At 34.1% G+C, this 19,336-nt stretch overlaps 3 protein-coding genes across 3 annotated transcripts; 2 read left to right on the top strand and 1 right to left on the bottom strand.

The window, feature by feature from the left end:
- Positions 1–1,224: 1,224 nt before the first annotated feature.
- On the top strand, positions 1,225–11,608 carry PGO_113230 (hypothetical protein, conserved; the record flags this gene model as incomplete). Its single annotated transcript, XM_028688657.1, has 9 exons — positions 1,225–5,622; positions 5,956–9,804; positions 10,029–10,106; positions 10,356–10,407; positions 10,674–10,738; positions 10,888–10,944; positions 11,154–11,201; positions 11,346–11,405; positions 11,525–11,608. 9 exons carry the CDS (start codon positions 1,225–1,227, stop codon positions 11,606–11,608), a joined length of 8,691 nt encoding a protein of 2,896 aa, XP_028544458.1.
- Positions 11,609–12,599: 991 nt separating this feature from the next.
- Positions 12,600–14,702, top strand: PGO_113240 (GPI-anchored wall transfer protein 1; the record flags this gene model as incomplete). The annotated part of the gene is made up of 1 exon (XM_028688658.1): positions 12,600–14,702. The coding sequence occupies one exon, from the start codon at positions 12,600–12,602 to the stop codon at positions 14,700–14,702; it is 2,103 nt and encodes a 700-aa protein (XP_028544459.1).
- Positions 14,703–15,613: 911 nt separating this feature from the next.
- PGO_113250 (hypothetical protein, conserved) lies at positions 15,614–18,436 on the bottom strand (the record flags this gene model as incomplete). Its single annotated transcript, XM_028688659.1, has 8 exons — positions 15,614–15,775; positions 15,985–16,156; positions 16,384–16,466; positions 16,678–16,819; positions 17,013–17,182; positions 17,439–17,496; positions 17,672–17,880; positions 18,314–18,436. 8 exons carry the CDS (start codon positions 18,434–18,436, stop codon positions 15,614–15,616), a joined length of 1,119 nt encoding a protein of 372 aa, XP_028544460.1.
- Positions 18,437–19,336: the final 900 nt, after the last annotated feature.

A 19,336-nucleotide genomic window follows, 5' to 3' on the forward strand; every position in this document is an offset into this window, starting at 1 on the left:
TGGAGTTGCGAACCTGTTTTGGTGTGATGCATGGGTAATTTAACGCATCCCAAAATAAAGTGCACGAGGAACTGCTGAGTGGGAAGAGGGAAAGGTTTCAAAATTCCGTGCTCACCATCATGTTCTCATGAGAATACATTAATGAGTGAACAGAAAAGTATCTTCTAATCGAGAATTCTCACGTGTTCCTTTGGAAATATGCCTTAAAAAATATGCCCTAAAAAATATGCCCTAAAAAATATGCCCTAAAAAATATGCCCCAAAAAATATGCCCCAAAAAATATGCCCTAAAAAATATGCCCTAAAAAATATGCCCCAAAAAATATGCCCCAAAAAATATGCCCCAAAAAATATGCCCTTAAAAATTACCCGCTTAAAAAAGGCAAATATCCATGGAATACCCCACCAGGCATACATCTCCACGCATACATCCTCGTATACTTCTCTCCACACATACATCCTCGTATACTTCTCTCCACACAGACATCCTCGTATACTTCTCTCCACGCATATTTCTCCACACACGCTTCTCCACATATCCACCTTCTGAATATGCACGCTTGTATTCCCTTCTTTGCTTATGCAAGAGATTATTAACCACCACCACTCCAACTCCACACCCAAAAAAAAAAAAAAAAAAAAAAAAAAAAAAAAAAAAAAAAAAAAAAAAAGAAAAAAAAGATGGAAGAAAAAAAAACAACAGAAAAAAAAAAAGAATAAAAAAGGGAAAAAAAAAAAAAAAAAAAAAAAAAAAAAAAGAGAAGAAAAATGAAGAAAAATAAAGAAAAAAAAAAAAAAAAGAGAAGAAAAATAAAGAAAATAAAAGAAACATAAAAGCTATGCAAGATAGTATAAAAGGCTGCAAAAGCACTTTAAACGACGAAAGAACGGTTAAATGATTTATGGCAGTGCATAATTTTTGTAGTTTATGTTTATTTCTCATTTTGTAAGCAACAAAATTTTGTGCCTGGATTGGGTAGGGGGAGAAAAGGGAAATTTTCAATTGTTCCGTTTTTCCCAGGTTTTGTGGATAGTCTGAGGGAGAAAAAAAAAGAAAAAAAAAAAGAAAAAAAAAAAGAAAAAAAAAAAAGGGAAAGAAGCGACAGAAGCGACGGAAGCGACAGAAGCGACAGAAGCGACGGAAGCGACAGAAGCGACAGAAGCGACAGAAGCGACGGAAGCGACGGAAGAGAAACGGAGGAAATACAATGAGCGTATCGTAGCATGAATACCAAAAAAAATAGCACGTTTTACAAAAGGCTGAAAAATAAAAGAGTCTTAAAAGAATTCTCGTATGTTTCTTTTAAAAAGGAAATTGCGAAATTGTATGAGAAGGAGAAGAACATTTTTAAGCAAACACACAATGGAGTTCTATCATCTGACGACATGGAAAAATGTGAACATCAAAGTGTAGAAGATGAAGAAGGAGATGAAGGAGACGAAGGAGATGAAGGAGATGAAGGAGATGAAGGAGATGAAGGAGACGAAGGAGATGAAGGAGACGAAGAAGAGGATGGACAGGAGGATGGACAGGAGTATGGACAGGAGTATGGGCAGGAGGATGGACAGGAGGATGGACAAGAGGATGGACAAGAAGATGAAGAAGATGGACAGGAGGATGGACAGGAGGATGGGCAGGAGGATGGACAGGAGGATGGACAAGAAGATGAAGAAGATGGACAGACGGATGGGCCAAAGATGCCCCCTGCGGGTAGTCTCGGATTGCTGGTCAAGGGTAGAAAAGGACATGTGTTGAATGGGAGGAGAAATGGAGATCTAAGATCAGGATTCATCAAAGGCAGAGAAAGGAACATATGCGCTAGCGACCAAGGAGGAATTAGGACAAAGGATGATGTGTGTGATGAGGACACGGAAAGTTACCAATCATGTTTATTAGAAAAGCGTTTCGAGGTTGTAGATTACATGAGTGGGATGAGCCGCTCAAGTACTAAGAAACAAAAAAAAAAAAGAGAAAAAGGAGAAAAGAACAAAAAGGAAGAAACAGTTTTAAAAGATGAAGTACGTCATAAAGTGGAACAAAGTGAGAAGACAAAAAAAGAAGCCGTAAAAGAAGCCGGAAAGGAAGCCGTAAAAGAAGCTGAAAAAGAAGCTGAAAAAGAAGTGATACGACAAATATTGAAGATCATCCTAACAAGAAAAAAAATTTGCGAAATTGTAAAAGCGCACTTTGAAGAAAACAGAATAAAATTCGTTAGCAAACGTATGATGAAACATATTCTAAAGAGAACAGGAAAAAATGTGGATTTCCGTGTTATCAAGGTTCTGTTGGTGCAGAATGTAGATAAGAAAAATATTAAGAGTACGCTTAATACAAAAGGTAAAAGAAAGTTATTTAAGAATTATATTTTTTCAAAATATAAAATTCGTGCCATAGAATCGATACTCATACAGATTGCCCAGATAGATGAAAATAACTTTACGCATCATGAATCGTACAAAGAATTGGACATCTCATCTGATGAGTACTTATTATGTATTCAGATTGTATGTCGTTATCTTAGACAAAATGAACAGAAGGATACACCAAATTATGAAAAATACAAATCCATATATAAACATCTTAAAAAACTTTTGCGTGGAAATCCAAGTGCACAGGTTCATACTGGTACTACTGATGGTAATGGTAAGGGACCCATTCAGGGCATACCATTGGTGGTGGATACACAAGATGATAAGAATATATCAAAGAAGAAGAAGAAGAAGAAGAAGAAAAAAAAAAAAAAAAATAATAAAAATAAAAAAGATAAAAATGTTGTCACGGAAGAGGATATTTCACCCATTTGCACCAATGAAGAGGGAGAAAATATAAATATAGAGGAAATTTGTGTTAGTTCTAATCATAGAAGACGACAAATTAAGAAAAAGAAAGGTATGAAGGAAAATTTCATTTCTTCAGTCAATGTAATTTCGAAGAATTTCATTACACAGGAAGAGGAAGAAGAAGAAGAAGAAGAAGAAGAGGAGGAGGAAAATCAATCAAAAGAGACAAATATAAATACAAAAAGACTTCTCAAAATAGTAAATGAAGAAATTAAAAAACAAGATTTAGAAATAAGCACTTTGAAAATATCACTTGAGTCAATTGGAAGGGATGTTAAGCTGCTATTAAAAAGAACTAACATGGAAATTGATTCTTTGGAAGATCATGTTGACAATTCCAGAAGGAATCATTCTCCATATTGTATCCCTTCAAAGTTTATACCATTTAAGGACGATCCTTCTTCATATCACAACTTTGTCTACAAAAAAGTGGGAGGAGATGAAAAATATAAATATTATAATACCAATGATTATCTCATCATGCACACAAAGAAGCCCATCACCATTCACCCCACACATGTTACCATAAACATAGGAGATGTAGAAACTTTCAAGGAAAAATCATTCATCTTGATAAAGCTACTGAATGAACACATTTGTAAAGAAGAAACATCAAAAAGTATAATTGGGAAGAACCCAATGAAAGGTAAACTATCTCTGAATTACTTGAACGAAGAAATAGATAGGCTCATTGGCATTATTACTGCTTATAATAAACAGTATAACTGTGTTGAAGAGAAATGGATTCAGCCATGGAACTTATCCGTGTACAAATCCGGTTGGGAAGGAGAAAAGGAAGAAATTGCAGATGTTGCAGATGTTGCTGATGTTGCAGATATCGCAAATGTTGTAGATGTTGCAGATGTTGCAGATGTTGCAGATGTTGCAGATGTTGCAGATGTTGCAGATGTTGCACTTGACGAGGATGCCCATGTTGAAGAACCTGCTGAAGCACCAACGAGGGAGGAAACTATAGGAATCAGCGAAATGGGCGAAATTGTACATATGAAAGAGAAAAATGCATGCTTGAAAATGGACCAAAGTGATGAAATAAATAAAAAAGACATTAACATTATGGCTAGTGAAGGCCCTGTAAAAAATAGAGCACTAAATGGGATGAAAGAAAGTGAAAACAAATTTTCAATATATTCATATGGCACAAAGACATTCCTAGGGAAAAATAACAAAAGTATGCAAACAAAAAAAAGAGAAAAGAAAAAAAAAAACAGCACCAAGAAGTATGTTTGTAATTCCATGACCAACACACTGATGAAGGACAACAAGCTCAATGAAGAACTTATATCTATGCAAAACAGCAAGAGGGAAGATATGATAAGGTCTCATGATATTTATTCCGATATGCCCATTGTTGCGAATTCTGCATATAGAAGGAAAAACTACTTTCAAGAATATATGAAGTATTGTCATGAAGGAGAGGGTGAGGTGGAGAAGGGCGAGAAGGACGATAACTGGCAGAATGGTGATAACTGGAAGAATGATAAATGTGCAGCATTGCATAAGCCTCTTCACATGCTCGCCAGAGAGGGGAAAAGCACAGACCTGAAGGAACGTGAAAATAATGTGATAAACAATTTTTCTAAATTAAAGAATGAAAGAAAAGAATCTTATCATATAAATCCATCCCTAGAAATGAATATTGATTCCATAACAAATCAGATGAATTTGAATAAGAAAGAGACGAAAAAGAACAAAACTGAGGAAGAGAAAAATGAACAAGGTGAAAAATCGAATGTTGACAAAGGAAGATGTAAGGAGGAGAGGGAACATGTGGAGAAGGAGCATATCGAAGAAGAGAACCAGAGGGAAGAGAACACTGAGGAGTGTCTATATGATGAAGAAAGGTTGAGTGATAACACAACGGGGAGTGCCGACAGTGTAGTTTACAACTATAATTTGTATAATGCCATTTACGACCTAAATGAACACTTTTCCAGTGTCGTAAAGAATATGTATTTGGATAAAGGTACCAGAGGAGAGATTGGGAATACAGAAGAATATGAAAAGGAAAAACTGGAAAAATTGGAAAAATCAAAGATAAAATCAGAAAATATCAAGACAGAAAATATGAAAGGAAAAAAGAGAAAGCGAAACAAAGGGGGGAAAGTCAAAGTCCAGGAGCATATGGACGAATCTGCAAAAAAAGAGAGAAAAGCAGGAGACTCACTTGTCAATGGAGAAAGTTCACAAGTTGAGAAATTGCTAGAGGAAAAGTTAAAGAGAAAGGCAAAAAAGAAGGAAGAAAAAAAACGAAGAAAAGAAATGATGAAGGAAGAAAAGAGGAAAATGAAAGAAGCGAAAGATGAGGAAAAGAAAAAAAGAAAAGAAAAAAAAAGGGAGGAAAAGAGGAAAATGAAAGAAGCAGAAAGGAAGAGGAAAAGGGCAGAGAAGGAGAAAAGGGAAGAGGAGGAGAAAAGGGCAGAAAGGAAGAAGAAGAAGAAGAAGAAAAAGACAGAAGCAGAAAGAAGGGAGAAAAAGGCAGAAAAGGCGAAACGTGCAAACATATCGAATAGATCGAAAGAGGAGAATAAACAAATGGAAGGAAGCATGAGAGAAAATTCCTTAAGTAGAGATGACAACTCCAATGAAGAAGGACCAATAGTACCTGTGCAAAACGACGATTACAATTTTATTGATGCAAAGTGTAATGAGAAGCAGAAGAGAATGATGATGACCCAAGGTTTGTGTGGAAAATCCATCTATGATGAATATATAACTCAGGAAAAAGCCATTAGAGGAATTATCAGGAAAAAGTATATACGGGTAAGTGGTTATGGAGTGTATAAGACTATTGGTTTTGTCGTAGCGTGGTTAAGTTCATTTGTATGGTCTCTTTGTGAGCGAAGCCAATCTTTTGGTCGAGCGCTGCACGACATCATTCTCGCGATAATCTCTTGAGGTCATTCTGAGACAACATGGGCACTATTCCGCTGCAACCGATTTTCAATTTGGTTTCCATGTTGTTTCAATTTGGTTGCAACTGACTTTCAATTCTGTTTCCATGTTGTCATTTTGCCATGTTACCATGTTGCCATGTTGTCATTTTTCGATCGCTCTGGGCCCAACTCTCTCATCATGCCTAATTCCTTATTACAGGGAATCCTCAATGTCAGGAGGTTCGATTATGGATTTGTGATTTGTAACGACAGAAAAATTCACATCACGTCCAAGAAAGATATGAACAGAGCAATAGACGGAGACACCGTGGTGATAAAACTGAAGAAGGTGAACGAGGGAGGAAGCGACGCGAATAAGCATGTGAGGAAGCAATTTACTAACCAAGTGTCGAAGCAATTTACTAACCAAGTGTCGAAGCAATTTACTAACCAAGTGTTGAAGCAATTTACTAACCAAGTGTCGAAGCAATTTACGAACCAATCGAATATGAACTCGAATGGGAACCCTAATTGGAAGCCAAATGGAGAGACGGAGGAGGAATGTACAGGTAAAATTGTTTACATAGAGGAACACCACGGATCGAATATAAAGTACGTATGCATATTCAGAGAAAAGATGAGGAGGCAAAAGTATAGTATGGCAATACCATTTAAAAAGAACATCCCATTCATTAAAGTAGAAAATAAACATATCATCGAATTCATGAAAAAATGTAATGTTATAGATATAAGTAATCAGTTAGTATATATAAAAATATTTCAATGGAATTCAAATGAAATGTTTCCAGAAGGGAAGATCGTTGAAATACTTGGACAAAATGATTTATTTCATAACATGCAAAATGCTATATTACTGAATCATAATTTAAATTTTAATTTAAAAGAACCGTTAGAAGATGATTATTTAAAAGATTTAAAAAATAAATATATTTTATACACCGATATAGTAAAAGAGGAAATAAAAAGACGAACTGATCTAACCAAAAAATGTATTTTTACCATTGATCCTGAAACTGCAAGAGATTTAGATGATGCTATTAACATTAGCAGAATAAGCAAAAAAAGAATAATGAAGTGTAACTTTTACATCCAAGTTATTCACAATTTAGTAGCACACAATGGTGAAATTGAGGAGTCCATTTTGGACAAAAATCTACCCCTTTTCGTTAAGGAAGATAACAACTTTTTTGAAAATTTAAAAAAGAATAAATATATTCAAGAGATGGAGGACATTAAGTATGAAAATTTCGTTAAAGGGAAAATGGAAGAGAAAAAGAGGGAGCAGAAGAGGGAGAAAAAGAGAGAAAGGAAGAGGGAGGAGAAAAGCAAAAAAATAAAAGACGATACAAAAACCGCTAACCACAATGGGGAGAAAAAGAGGAAAAATCATCCAGAAGCATCACTTGCTCATGTACACAATCAGGTCAAGCAGTTCAGCGAGAACCAATATCATGAGAAACGTCAAAAGGGCAGTGCCACGATCCATATGGAGGAGCAGTACCCTCTGCAGGAAAGCAACAGTAGCAAGGAATATCTAGACAATCACTACAACATCGTGAGAAGTAACAAAAATGAAAAATGGAAATATGATTTTATAGGGACGTCGAAGAATTACATGGACTTCTCAGAATCGGGTATAGACACGGGAGGAGGAAGTTCCCGTAGTACCACCCATCAAGGAGAAAAACACAGAGATAATCAAAAACAGAAAAAAAAAAAAATTACAGAAAATTTTGAAAATCAGTTTGAAGATGATACCTATACATATAATTCTGATATGGGAAAACAAAATGAGGAATCACATATTTTAGAACACAAGGAAGAAGGAGCATATGAAAGTTTTCATTGGAAAAAACGGATTGAAAAAGCGAAAAAGATATCTACTCCAAGGATTCAAGAGGAGAGGAAAAAAACGCATGGCATTATGATAACACCCAGTGTATCTGAGTTCACTTCAGAGATTGGTAACCAACGTGATGATCACAGCGAACTTTCGCATCTAAATTCGCAAGAAACACACGCTGAATTGAAAAAGAAGAGGAAGATGCAGCGGGTTCAGAATATTTTTTCATCGAAACGGGATCAGCAGTACCATATGAATGACACCTGGGTTGGGGGTGGAAGTAGCATTGATGGAAGCGTCGATGGTAGAGTGGAACAGGTGAAAAAAGGAGAACATATCAAGAATCGCATGAAGAAGTATAAACACCTTTTTAAAAAATATCTGAATGAGGATATAGGAAGTTATGTACTTAGTAATCACGATTTATTTTGCAAAAAATGCAAACGTTTTGTAAGCATGAGTGAGATAATGAAAGAAATGGGTCCCACCAAATGGAAAAAATATAATTTATTTGAAGTAGGAGTACATATAACAGATGTGTCTTTTTTTATTAAAGAAAATTCATCTCTAGATATTGATGCACGCAATAGAGCAATGACTATTTATTTGACACATACATGTTTCCCTATGATATCTCGAATTTTAAGTGAATCTTTGTGCAGTTTGGATCCAACCAATAATCGATTATGTGTGTCTGTTTTTTTCTACATGGATAGTTCAGGAAAAATTGATCACAATTCCTTTTTCATCAAGGAGAGTATAATAAGTAGTAAAGTGAAGTTTACATATGAGGAGGTATATCTCATTATAAAAAATTATGTAAAGTTAAGAAAGATAATCAATCAATTTGTAAAAGAACAGAAAAATGTGCGTGTTTCTCGCATTCCTAAATACATTGCAGAAGAAAATCACGTCAGTAAAATTCAATCAATTCAATGGGAAAAAAGACAAGACGATCCTATCACCAATGAGCACAGAGAGAGGAAAAGCAACACATCCCACAGTGCCTCCACTCCCCCATTAGATGCCACCCCGATAGAGATGTGCACATCTGTGAAAAAAAATCCGATTGAAAAAGATCAAGTTAATAGGAAGAGCAGTATATACAGAAAATTTCTGAACTTTCATTTTTACGGCCAGAAAAAAAAAAAAACAAGTAGCATTTGCGAAGGTGTAGAAAAAGATTTGCCAAGCGCGTTACAAAACAAATTTGAACATGACAAGATAAATGAACAGAAAAAGGAGAGATTGTCGGTGCACAATCAGCATGAACAGATAGTATGGTCGTCACCCCTGTCCCTGGCATCTTCAGCATCATTAGCAGCTGAAAACAAAACGAGGAATTGCTTAAAGGAGGAAAGGGAGGATTTATGCATGGTGAATCGAAACAAAAGCAAAAGGGTGAAGAATGAAAACAAGTTGATGAACGAACGAATTTTGCAAAACAGTGAGGTAAAACATGGAATAAAAATAATAATAGGTATTTTCAAATCATTAAATAATAAGAATTATAAACTATCATACAAAAAAATGTTTCAAATTGTAAAAAATTTATATTATATGCATAAAATTACAAAACGGGCAAGAGTAATACGAAGGAATAATGGATCTTTACTTTTTAACAACAATAAAATGAATTTTATACTATCCAGTACATGTAGCCCCATAGGAATTGTAAAGAATAAGTACACTTTTGCAAATTATTTAGTAGAAGAATTAATGCTAAGTGCTAATAAATTAGTGGCAATTCGTCAATACTTCAGCAAATACAGAGATATTTCAGTTTTCCGTTGTCACACTTTGGGAAATATTATTGAAACAAATGATATTATTGAACTTTTAGAAAAACATGGAATATATTTACAAGTTTCAAATTTGAGACATATTCTAAAATTTCTAGATGAAGCACGAAATATCTTGAAACAAACAAATAAAAATATATCCGACATTGTTTGTGCATATGCAAAGAAAAAAATGATACGCGCAGAATATCACACTTTTAAACATATAAAGGATAACAAAATGAGCACGTATCACTACGCTCTTTCTTTTCTTCTATACACACATTTTACATCTCCCATTCGGAGGTACCCAGATATAATGGTTCATCGTATAATGAAGAGAATCATCAGTGATGAAAACAAGCTCCTGGCTCACGTCTCCACAGCGCAGGAGATCTTGACCTCTGTGGACACCTCGGACGTGGTACGGATGAGCAACGATTAACGCCGATTAGAAGTGATGCAGCACCGATTAGAAGTGAAGCAGCACCGATTAGAAGTGAAGCAGCACCGACGTTGCAAAACATTTCTGCATTGTCGCTACACTTTTACGCCATTTTGTGAAAAAACAGCGCTTCCACTTTTTGCCCCACAATTTCTCGCACCACTTTCTCCATAATTTCCCAATTTCCTATATCTCCCATGCAGGATATCATCGAAAAAATATGCGAAAATTGTAACAACTGCAAGGCAAAATCCAAATGGGCCCAGATAGACTGTGAAATTGTTAGGAAAAAAAAAAAAAAAAAAAAAAAAAATTCTGCAACTGATTGTAGAAAAAAGAAAACCCCCCCTTACGCTGTTGTGTAACATTTCAGGACACAAAGCGAGACGTGTTTTTTCCATCATTTCTGCTTTTTCCATATTTTCCTTTCTTTCATTTTCTTGTATATTTAACGTGTTAATATTAATAGCTTTATATTTTGTACCATCCAATGTATATAAATTTTTTTCCTTTTTTTTTTTTTTTTCAAGGCCTTTTTTTGTTTGTATTTGCAAAAGAGAGACTACCCGGGGTACAACAGAGGTAAGTAGTCCCGTCCTTCCTTAATCATTCCTCCATTTGTTATTCCTCCACTTGTTACTCCTCCACTTGTTATTCCTCCACTTGTTATTCCTCCACTTGTTACTCCTCCACTTGTTATTCCTCCATTTGTTACTCCTCCACTTGTTATTCCTCCACTTGTTACTCCTCCACTTGTTATTCCTCCATTTGTTACTCCTCCACTCGTTTCTAGTTTTCCCATTTTTTACCCCATGACTTTACCACACATGTACCCACCCTTTTTGTAGGAATCATCATGGATATATACAGAGACAAGTCTTCCATATTCTTTAAATCATTCTCCTTTGAAAATGTATGAATGGACACTACTGATCATGGTGCCGAGTGCACATTGAGAAATGCCTACAGAATTTTCTAATCATCATAAACACAAATGCAACGTTTACATTACTATATCTGATTATCCCCTTTTTTTTTTTTTTTTTTTTTCCCCCACCCCAGAATCTCTACCACAGCGGCTTCGAAAAGCATATTAACAAAATGAATAAGAATCATCAGGTATAAATTTTCAGATAACAGTTGTGTCTTTGCATCACCATAACTACCACGTGTGTATGCTAAGGGATAAGAGAGTAGTAGTATCCTTTATATCACATGAATGGCTACCCATCAGTTCATTATATGAGCCATGTCCCAGCATACACACATAAACACATATACACAAACATACAAACACGAACACATTTGCACCGTTCCACCTTTTTCAGGAATTTCTGAGCAACTATATTATTCAAGCTAATACTGTCAAGCAGGAGGTAAAAATGAAAATTAAACAAAAAGGCTAGAGAAGAACCATTGTACGGATGAGAAATCCGGTTTTTTCAGAAGTATGCATATGATACAACTACACACATTCATTTTCTCGTCTCCTTTTTTTTTTTTTTTTCTCTCTCTCTCAGTTGACTCTTATTGTGTATAGTACTAATAAGAGAAAGGTGCATTTACGAAGGGTATACAAGGTAACGAAGAGAAACGAGAAAGAATAAATTCGGGCGAAAAAAACATAAAAAAAAAAAAAAAATATAACATTGTAAACCCATTTACGTTTGTGTTTTTTTTTTTTTCTACTATTTTGCAGCGCTTCGATTATATCCCTTTGTATTTTTTCCCACTGAATACAATGCCTCCCTCTTATTTCTTGGCTGTCGCACTTGAGAAATGAAAAGAGAATGAATAATAAATATTACAAAATGGTACTGGAGGGTATGTGTATGTGTGTGTGTGGCAGGACCTGTGATCCAATATAAAAGAGAGCCACATATTAAGGAATAAAGTACAAGTGGAGTGGGGGGTGAAGGGCTAAATTAAAAACCTTTTAAAGAAATGACAAAATCTGAAGAGAATTTTTTATGAAAAGGAGTTTAAGCCAGAGGAACAAGAGAAATGTGTTATTATAATATATCCCCTTTTTATTAACATCATGTTTTATTTTTCACTTTACAATGGAGTGTATCTGCTTTGTTTTCACCATTTCCCACATTACAAGCGAAGGAAAAGTGATAAAGGGATTGCACTCTAAGCATAAGCTGAACAAGCAATGTTTTTTTCCATTTTTCGCGCCTTATTTTTTACGCTTTATTTTTCGCGCCTTATTTTTTACGCTTTATTTTTCGCGCCTTATTTTTTACTCTTTATTTTTTTTTTTTTTTTTTGTTAAATCCAAAAGATATTTTTTGTGTGTAGTTTGTTACGTGACACTAATCACGCATTTTGCCACCAACTCAACTTGTCACTACCTCAATTTGTCAATAATCAATCGTGTTTGTGTAACAACCCTCCTTGTTAGTAATCCAATTTGGCAGTGACCCAATTTTCTATCTTTCCAGTATCGCCGTTTTTGTTTCCCACATTTTACCTCGCCCCAGAGGAGGAAGAAACGCATTCTTGCGCTGCAAGCAAACGAAAAAAAAAAAAAAAAAAAAAAAAAAAAAATCTTCTCCCTGAATTGGGTTTTTTCACCCTTCACATTCCCGAACGGATTTTTTTTTTTTTTTTTTCTATGGACAATATGAAGAAATTATGTGTGTATAATTGTACCATAGGGGAAACGTGTATTTTTTGTTAAACTTTTGATGAAGTAACCTGTTTGTGTTCCTCATCTCCTTCTGATCAACTTCTTTCGCAAGGTGCACACAATCTGAACTAACCAAAGCATGAACAACATAAACATTTTCGTGTACCTGTTGATATGTCCAATCAATTTGATACACGTGTTTGATATACCTAGTTCTTTATTCCAACTAAGAAATAAAACTGACAAAACATTTACATATGGGTGGCATGAAGGTGGAGAAGTTCAGACAGGGAGTGGATCCCACACTGAATATGATGAGATATACATGTTGGAGCTAGCCAAAGTATACTACCAAATTGTGCTTAAGAATAAAAAGGATATAAGACGAGGACAAGAAGAAAATTACGATTTAGTGATAAGTTCATTTGAGAAGAAAGACCACGTGGGGGAAGAGGAAAAAATTTCATTGCGAACTGTTCATGTAAAAATGGAGAATATACATTTACTGTATAAACATGTAGAAAACAAATCGTTCATTGAAATAAAAATAAAAAAAAATCATGTTATTAATTATATAAATCTATTCAGAAACAGTTATTGTATATATAAATTAAATGCAAATGATTACAATTTGATGAAGAGTTCATCAGATCATACCAAGTCAATAATGATAAGCTCGTATTATACATATATCTTGATCGCACTATTTTCCATGTTTATCTATGTTGAAAAAAGTTTACTTATAGAATTCCCAGTTTTGAAAAAATACGAGATACTTTTAACATTGTTTGTAATATTTGTCCCTATAATAATGTACCTTTTTTTATTTTATTACTACCTCAGCGTTGAACAAGTTATTCTCATTTATATCCTCTTTTATGCACTTTTCACAATTTTGCATAATAAAAGAAAAAATATAATCATAAGGAAGAATGGAGAAAAAAATATCAGAACAGTTGGCAATACTGATAATACATCAGATAGAGAAATAAATTCACCATATGAAACTCGTAACAAAAGTTTGATTCATATGAGACTAACGAATATGTGTATTACTTATATATGCATATTTGCAGTAGACTTTTTTTTTTTTCCAAGAAAGTTTAAAAAATCAGCTTTTTATGGGAACACATTAATGGATTTAGGAATAGGAAGTTGCATAACATCTAGTGCTTATTCGATAAATAAAAAAAAACTTTTCAAATCCATTCAAAAGAAAAAAAGTATAATCGATTTGAAATATTTTATTTTGTTTTTCCTAGGTATAGCTAGATTTGTTGCAATCACACTGTTTAGTTATAATTACAACATAACTGAATATGGACATCATTGGAATTTTTTCTTAACTCTTTTTTTTTCTTTTCTAATTTCGAACATAATATTTCATATAACAAAGAGCATTAGAAATATCTTCCTTCTCAGCTGCTTTTCTATTGTCTTGTACGAGATTTTTATATACTATTTTAATATTAAGAGTTACCTCTTGGATTACGACACACAAAGGATAAATTTTTTTTCTAAAAATAGAGAAGGAATTTTTAATACCATTGGGTCTATAAATTTATATTTATTTTCTTTCTCAATTTGGAATGGATTTGTCCTTCAGGACGAGACCGTGGCACCCGTTTCGACATGTCAGAATGATCAGACATGTAGCTCGAATGAACCAACAATTGAAGAAAACCGACACCCCATGGGCACTAATTCGACACTAGCCATTTCCTACTCACACCACTTCTGTCCCAGCTCCAGCTACTTCCCATACTACTACCGCTTCTATTACAGCCACTTTTCTGCTTATTTAGAGAATTATTTCCTCGTCTCCAGAATGAACCAGTGCAAGATCTACTTCAATCTGAAGCTCTTTGCTCTATCCATGTTCTTCTATGTACTACACAAGATTTTAAATTTTTATGAAAACTACAGTGTAAGAATTCTATGTAATGCAAATTATATTTTTATATCTTCATCTGTGAGTTTGTTTGCATGTGGCCTGAGTTATCTTGTTGAAGCATTATTACTTGGGGAAAAAACCACTGTCACCATTTTAGACAAAATTAATAAAAATTCTCTCCTAATATTTCTTTTTTGTAACATAATTATGGGTGTTTTTAACCTTCTATTTCAGTCACTTTTATACCCATTCCTTTTTGCTTTTATTATTTTAGTTATTTACACATTTTTAATGTTACAGTTTGCATCCATAATGCCGATCGTCCCAAAAAAAGAGAAAGAGGAATAGTTGAAAAGATTCTCAAGAGCTAGAGGAGGGGCCCTCTACAACAATCCATGTACACGATGAACAACAACATATATTATACGCATTACACACACGTGATGTTGAAAATTACTAGTATCGCGTAACATGCCTCTGTGTGGTATTTATACCTCGAATGTGTGTTTTTTTTTTTTTTTCTTTCTTTTTTCAAGATAAAATGTTTGTGTGCGTTGAAAAAAATGGCCAAAACAAGCCAAAAAAAAATGATCGAACAGCTTAAGTATTTTTACCTTTTTTTGGAAAATGATTAATTTTGTTTTTTATTGAACAACCCTTCCGAGATGTAATTTCTTTGCTCACACATTCGTGGGATATGAAAAGGTTGGTCTCACGTGAAAGAATAAAGAAAAAAAAAAAAAAAAAAAAAAAAAAAAATTGCTAACTTTGCAGAAAAGAAAAAAAAAAAAAAATAAAATAAAAATAATATTATAATATATCTGCATCCCGTTTTGTGTAAATGAATATTCACAATATGGTGGACAACCCTCTTCCACTTCTCATGGTTGTCAGGAAGTTTAACGGGCATAACACCGTGCACCTTTATCTTGTCTCCTATCTTTTTCCAAAGCGGAGGAAAACGAACAAAACGAAGGAAACGAGTGAAATGAACAAATGAGCGAAATGGGCGAAATGGGCGAAATGGGCGAAATGGGCGAAATGGGCGAAATGGGCGAAATGGGCGAAATGGGCGAAATGGGCGAAATGGGCGAAATGGGCGAAATGAGTGAAATGAACAAATGAACAAAACGAGCGAGTTGAAAAAAAAAAAAAACTTATGTACAGCTGTACGCACGACGTGGCCAACAACCTTTTGGGTTAATCTCTCAATATTGCATAACTTGCAAGCGGGATTATGGAAAGAATTTTACTCCTCTTCAAGACTTCATTAGTGGATTTCCCTTCTCATAGTGCATGTCCATCGCCACTTGAATGTAATGAGAGAGTTCACCCCTTTCCATGTTGATTTTGTTTTTCGAGAGAATATCATGGAACACCTTTACGATATTTTCCTCGTAATTTTTTATTTGCAAATCCACCTATTCCAAAAGAAGGGGGAAAAGTGAAATATAATAAAATAAAATAATCGATATCGAATGTATAGACAATCAATGGATCACCCAGCACACATCACCCAGGAAGCGTCTCCCAAGAAACACCACACCACATACTTGTCTCTCTTTTTCCTAAATTAAGTATACGTCTCCAAATTCAAGTAGTACAACCCGATGTAATAAAATAAAGTTACTTTTGAATAAAGATCGATAAGGTTCATCTCGTGTTCTTTTCTTTCGTGCGAAATGATACTCTTGAGCTCCTCATTTATTGCACATTCTTCCCTTATTCTGTTTTGTAATAATTTCAATTCTCTGCTTTGTTCATTATGTTTCTTTTCATGTATTTTTTTCTTCAGCTCTGATCTAAAAAATGGGCAGAAATTTTTTCATCACTGGGAATGTGTATATCTATGGGGCGTGTATGCGCATGCAAATAGTGAAATATAGGGAGAAAAAAAGTGAAAAAAAATAGGGAGAAAAAAAGGTGAAAATATATAGGGAGAAAAAAAGGTGAAAATATATAGGGAGAGAAAAGTGGAAAATAATGAATGTGTCGCTTCCCAAGCACAATTGAACGCGAAGAAGAGTACATTTCCTTTTTCAGGTTTTCATTTTCCCTCCTTTCGTCACTAATAGACTTGGCCATTTCGGTCTGCCACGTTTGTATGGAAGTCTATGAAAACAAGAACAGAGGAATGCCATATGTGTGCGAAACCCATTTTCAATGAGTTCCCATTGTGTCCTTTCAATTTGGGGAATTGTTCGTCTAAAAAAGTTTCTTCAAAATTGTATTTATCATATTTTTAAAAAAAAGGAACAACTCTGGTGCTTGTATCTAGCAGCGTTCAAGACAAAATAAAAATTGTTCAAAATACTTCCTATACCTTTGCTCTTTCCTTCACATCCGTTTCAAACCTTTTGCAAGCACTAATGCACATTTTGGTAATTTTTTCCTTGTCCTGTCTTTTTTCCTTCTCCTTTTTCCGCCCAATTTGTAGCAGTTCTAATGATATGTTCCTGTACTTTCTGGAAGGGTGTGGGAGGGGAAAATGTGACAAGTGCAAGCGAATACGTATGTGGTGAGGGGTATGTATGTATGTATCTATACATGTACACATATATGCTTTTTCTTTTTTTTTTTTTTTTTTTTTTTTTTCTTGGATGGGTTGGCTATCAAAAACTGAAGAGATGGATAGAGCCGCTTTGCTCTCATGCGTACTGAATTAAAAAATCTACATCCAAGAGTACTTGATTTTTTATTTGTCCAATTTGGAGGATATGTCTTTTTCGGATTTTCCTTAGGACATTTTCATACTTTTCAATTAAATAAATTTTTTCCCTTTGTTCTTCTTCATTTTTGTGTTTGTAAATTTCAATGGTCTTGATTAGCTGAGTTGGGTTTTTTGTGAGTTGCATGTGGAGTGGATGTCGGTCAATTTTGAAGATGTAAAAAGGAAGACTATATATATAACAGTTGTTTATACAGACGCAAAGCGCAAACATAAATGCACATGAATGAGTAGGGATATGCATATGTGAACGTTTTTTTCTGTACATTTATATTTCTCATCCTACTCGACGTTTTCGGTTTTTTCGACATTTTCGGTTTTTTCGGTTTTTTCGACTTTTTCGACGTTTTTTTCACCTGCGGAATGGGACACACATAATCTCCTTTTGAATCATCTGCGACAGGGATATCATCACTTCAAAGGAGAACAGAAAGCGTGAACAAATAAAATAAATAAATATATATATATATATATGGTGAAGGGGCGTAAGGTAGATATATGTCATCACTCGTTCTCTCCTCTCATGTAACAATATCGTGAACACATTTGATGATTTCACATTATGTGAAATTTTCAATTTTTGGATAACCTTCTCATTAATGTCTTCTTGGATATTTCCCTCGTTTGTACCTTTTCATTTTTGTGCTGACTTTGATTTTTTCCACCAGTACCATTAATTTTACTTTCTTTTTGTTTTGTCTCTCCCTTTTGTAGATTTTTCTTTTTCCTCTTTTGTATTTTTTTTTCCTTTTCTAGCTTGAACTTGAGACTGTGTAAATGCTCAATCAGAGTTTTTAACTGATAAGTCCATACACACCAAAGTTGTATACATGTATGCATATGTATGTTCGTAGATATATATAGGTGTGAAGTTTCACGGGTGTAGTTGCTACACGTTTGATTAAGCTTATCAACATTTTCATTACTTTTTTTTTTTTTTTTTTTTTTTTTTTTTTGTGAAATAATGTTAACTATATAAGTCACTGTAAAAGAAAAAAAAAAAAAAAAAAAAAAAAACTCACCTGTACAGCTATTTTATATCCATTAACTAGTTTAGGGTTTTGCTTAGTTTCCCGGTTCGGATTATTCAAAGTAATCGCATCTTCTTTATGTAATTGTTTTGTGTTATTAGTAAAATGATTGGGACTTGACATAGTGTCATTTATTTTGTTTTCATACTGAATTGTTTTCTTTCTTTTCATATTCGAAAATAAAAACTAGACACATGCACAAAAAAAGAAAAAAAAAAAAAAAATACTCTCGATAAGGTGATGTGTAAACTATTGGTGACTTTTCCACATGTGTGTTCTTGCAAGTATTTCCTTTCAAACAAGTATGGGGAAATATATACCATTAATTTTTATCAGTTGAGTAATGAAAGTAAAAAAAAAAAAAAAATTTGAGACAAAGATTAAGACAACAATGTGGACAACAATACAAACAAAAACATAAGCAGCAACATAAGCAAGAAACGGAGAAAAAAGTAAAAAAAAAAAAAAAAAAAAAAATTTTCTTGGGAAATTAATTTGGAATACATTTAAGGTTACGCATATATTCACCCATTTTGTATTTCCTCTTGACAGTGTAAAAGTTGGAATTTTTTTTTTTTTTTTTTTTTTTTTTTTTTTTTTTGAACTTTGCACTGCTTTTTAAAATTGCTCACCTTAACGTGTGCATAGCAGAGGTTTAAGGTGGGGAGAGAGAGAGAATAATTTCCAAAAAAGTGTGAGCACAAATATGTATGTGAATGTGCGGGCAAGCTCTTGGCATTTTATTACTTTCACGTTTCTTTGGCGTTATTTTTATCCTATTTTCCATCATATTTTCGTCCTATCTTCATGCTGTTTTTACTTTTATTTTATATTGTTTTGTTCTGTTCTTTTTTATTTTTGTTTACACCGCGTGTGGCTTGTGGGCAAGGGCCTAGTGGTATAGGTCCCTTTTGCTGGTTCCCACCACTTCCCACCGACATTCTCAATTGGGAAGTGAACTTCAACTATGCACACAGATACACATGCGTGTTTCTACATGACGACTGAAGTAACAGCATGGTGTGCTTATGCAAAGAAAGAGAGAGTTGCAAAGAGGACAAAAAAAATAAAACAACACAAAACAAAAGAACCGTGCATTTGGTACGCATGCATTATAGAGGACATGCAGGACGTCTCTGAATTGCCATTCCGATTTGGTAGCACACTTTTTTTTTTTTTTTTTTTTTTTATTTCATTTTTCTCCGCTTTTTTTCCTATGTTTT

Source organism: Plasmodium gonderi, assembly GCF_002157705.1.
Source record: "Plasmodium gonderi DNA, contig: Chr11, whole genome shotgun sequence".
In the NCBI taxonomy this organism is placed as follows: Eukaryota; Apicomplexa; class Aconoidasida; order Haemosporida; family Plasmodiidae; genus Plasmodium; species Plasmodium gonderi.